Source organism: Topomyia yanbarensis, chromosome 1 (genome assembly GCF_030247195.1).
Source record: "Topomyia yanbarensis strain Yona2022 chromosome 1, ASM3024719v1, whole genome shotgun sequence".
Classification (NCBI taxonomy): Eukaryota; Metazoa; Arthropoda; class Insecta; order Diptera; family Culicidae; genus Topomyia; species Topomyia yanbarensis.
In genome coordinates this window covers 29,741,142-29,744,231 of record NC_080670.1, presented here as the reverse complement: position 1 = coordinate 29,744,231, position 3,090 = coordinate 29,741,142, and the positions used below count along the sequence as shown (strand labels likewise).

Below are 3,090 nucleotides of genomic sequence, written 5' to 3'. Positions count from 1 at the left end.
GTTACCGAAACTCGTTCACTACCGATCGCCGATAATTTTTTTTATTGTCCGGGATTGCTTTAATTATGCCACCCATGACAGATACAAGATCCGAATGCCCAAACAACATGATGCGATCGTGAATGAATCACAGCGCTCTGCTACACGGCCCCCCGTTCATCAACCTGTCGAGTGTCGGCATGATGAAACTGGTTCACCGACAACAGAGCAACCGAACGACGAACCGGACAACATGCGAATACTTTATATTGCAGCATATGCGCCAAGTGCGTGTGACTCATCACCCTACAAATCGATTCCAACCCCTGCCAAAGAGACCACCACAAGGTGAAAGAGAGAGAGAGAGAGAACAGTGGATCATCAGATTCCGAAATGCTCTTATTTGCACCCGCCTTTTGATTAAGTATTCTCTGATTTGTGTCCGTTTCGCTTGGTTCGTCGAATGTGCTGACCTGAGCCGGTCGATCCTATTTGCCTCTACCTTCTCCTACCACCCCACGCCAGACCCAGGTGGCTGCGATGTGAAGCGATATGGCGCGAAGAAAAGCTCACCTGTTGCGGCGACGACGGCGACAGCGACGACGGTGCGTTCTTGGGATGTTTTGGTTGATCGCTCGCATGGCTAGCGCCTTCGTGGGGGTAAAACCTATCGAAGCAGGCGAGCCGCCAGCCGGTATGACGGCGACCATGAGCGTGACGTCGATGACGGAGATGGTGACGCGTAGTGAAAAAAAAGAACATGCGAAGTTTTGTGTGACTCTTGAAGCATCATGACTGGCGAGGCGATGACGAAGAAAATAATTCGCTCGCGCGGGTATGCGAGCTTTTCGGGTCCCTGTGCGACACGGTGAGTCATGCTGTCGACTTTTTCGAAATGTTCAACTAAAGACATTTTGGTAATTTGTGTTTTAGATTATGACGATTTGGGAATGTTCTGATTGGGTTTGTTTTTTAGAAGCAGCTTACGGAACCGAAATTGTTTAGCATTTTTACGCTTATCGGAACGGCCGAGTAGCGGGTGAGAGCTTTCAAAGCAACCAATTCTAGATGCTCATTGGTGGGGCTCATCATCATAGTAGCATCACAGCCATGCGACAGAGGCTGGCAGACTGACTGGGTCCGGGTTTGAGTTCCGAGGGTGGGGCGAGCGCGAACTAGAAGAGTTTGCGCTTTACAGCAGCCCGAGCACCAAAACATGATTCATTCCAAGTTGGTAATTTGTCGAGTACTGAAGCGTTTCGAAAAAAGTGCACTCTCCCCCCAAAGCAATTGGAAGCAAACCGCGCGAATCAGCAAGCATATTCAGGATGTTGGGTGCATTCTTGCCACTGGTTGCATTGTTGCTTTGCTGCATCGAAGTGAGTGAAGGATTTTTCATGATGCAGTACCTGGTCGGGGGATGGAAGACTAACGTCGGTCAGTTCCCTCATATGGCGGCCCTTGGACGCCCAGAGGCTAACGGATCGATCGAGTGGTTCTGCGGAGGAACGCTCATCTCGCCCCTGTTCGTATTGACCGCGGCCCACTGCGCCAACAGTCGGATGCGGTAAGTGTGGCTAGCAGACCATGAAGCAGCTCTAGAGTGTTGTATCGTGCTTCAATTTCTGACAGGGATCCCCCGCAAGTGATAAGATTGGGTGACTACGATCTGAGCACTGATGACGACAGCGACCATCAGGATGTGGAGATTTCCCAAATAGTGCATCACCCGGCCTACAATGGAGTGCAGGCGTACAACGACATCTCGCTGATCCGGTTGAATCGTAGTGTGACTTTCGGGAGATTCGTGGAACCGGCCTGTCTGTGGCGGGTGGAGACCATGCCTAGCGAGCCGTTAACCGCAATCGGCTGGGGACGACTGGGGCACTGTGAGTAGGGGATTCGTCTTATTTCATATTTTATCAGGGATTATAGAATCGGTGAATGGTTAGGAATCGTTGTAGCAAGTTGGAATTCACTCTAGTCATGGGTCAATAAAATTTCATCCATCACTCTAGCCTAGTCACACCGCTCCATTGACATACTTCCTTTACGAGCACGCTTTGTATTACTTCTGTTGGGTAGCGTGTGTTGATAGAGCTGTAGTTAAAAAAAGGCCTTCCCTTCCATTTCTCAATAAACACATCCTGTCACTGATCGCTTGGCATTTGATCACGGGATTGGGTAGAACGAGTTATCAATTATCTAAAAGCATAAATTGGGAAATGCTCTGAAACTTATACAAAAAAATGCGTAGCTTTAGCAGGAACATCCAGTGTTGCGTGCAAGATGGATAACAAACACCTATTTTCAACGCAATCAGTTGTCTCCCAAGCATTAACTAACCTTTCGAAACAATTCTATTCCCAAAAATCTACCGTCCTTTATTCCGCTCGCGAAAGCTCAACACCTAACCATAGCAAGAAAATTCATCGGGGCTATGCACCTACACCGAAATGTCCCTTCCGACTGCGTACCTGTAATTCACCCCACAACCTACAATCCCATTCCAGACGGCGACCAACCGGCGGAACTGCACCAGGTCGACCTGCCGGTTATCGCGAACGCGGAATGCAACCGGCTGTTGGCATCACCGAGGACGCGCCGCTTCAGGCAGGGCATCCTGCCGTCGCAGATCTGTGCGGGTGAGTTGGCAGGCGGGAAGGATACCTGCGCGGGTGATTCCGGTGGACCGCTGCAGGTTCGATCGAGTGTTGCTGGCTGCCGGTACGACATCGTCGGAATTACCTCGCTCGGAGGGGTCTGCGGAACCGCTCGGAAGCCGGGCGTTTATACCCGCGTTTCGCACTTTGTACCGTGGATCGAGTCGATTGTGTGGAAGTAATAAAATTCTTTCACGGGAAACGGGAATTGTTAGTTTTTTAACGATCATAGAAGGCCGAAAAAAACACGTTTTTTTAAATAGAATTTACATTACATATATTTCTTGTTTTCAGCTTGTTTTTTACACATAATAAGTTAAAATATACATCATTTTTTTTACTTCCTTGCCACTTCTGGTTTTTTCATAGTTCAGCTCTCACTCAATCGCCAAATGGTTTTTCTTCAACCGATTCCGTTTATGGCCACATCTATTTTACTCGGCACCTC

The 3,090-nt window shown here is 48.9% G+C and overlaps 1 protein-coding gene across 1 annotated transcript; it reads left to right on the top strand.

Annotated features, from left to right (window-relative positions):
* The first annotated feature begins 1,221 nt into the window (after positions 1 to 1,221).
* On the top strand, positions 1,222 to 2,871 carry LOC131677206 (serine protease snake-like). The gene is made up of 3 exons (XM_058956911.1): positions 1,222 to 1,546; positions 1,612 to 1,868; positions 2,493 to 2,871. The coding sequence occupies exons 1-3, from the start codon at positions 1,308 to 1,310 to the stop codon at positions 2,822 to 2,824; spliced, it is 828 nt and encodes a 275-aa protein (XP_058812894.1). The 5' UTR covers positions 1,222 to 1,307; the 3' UTR covers positions 2,825 to 2,871.
* Positions 2,872 to 3,090: the final 219 nt, after the last annotated feature.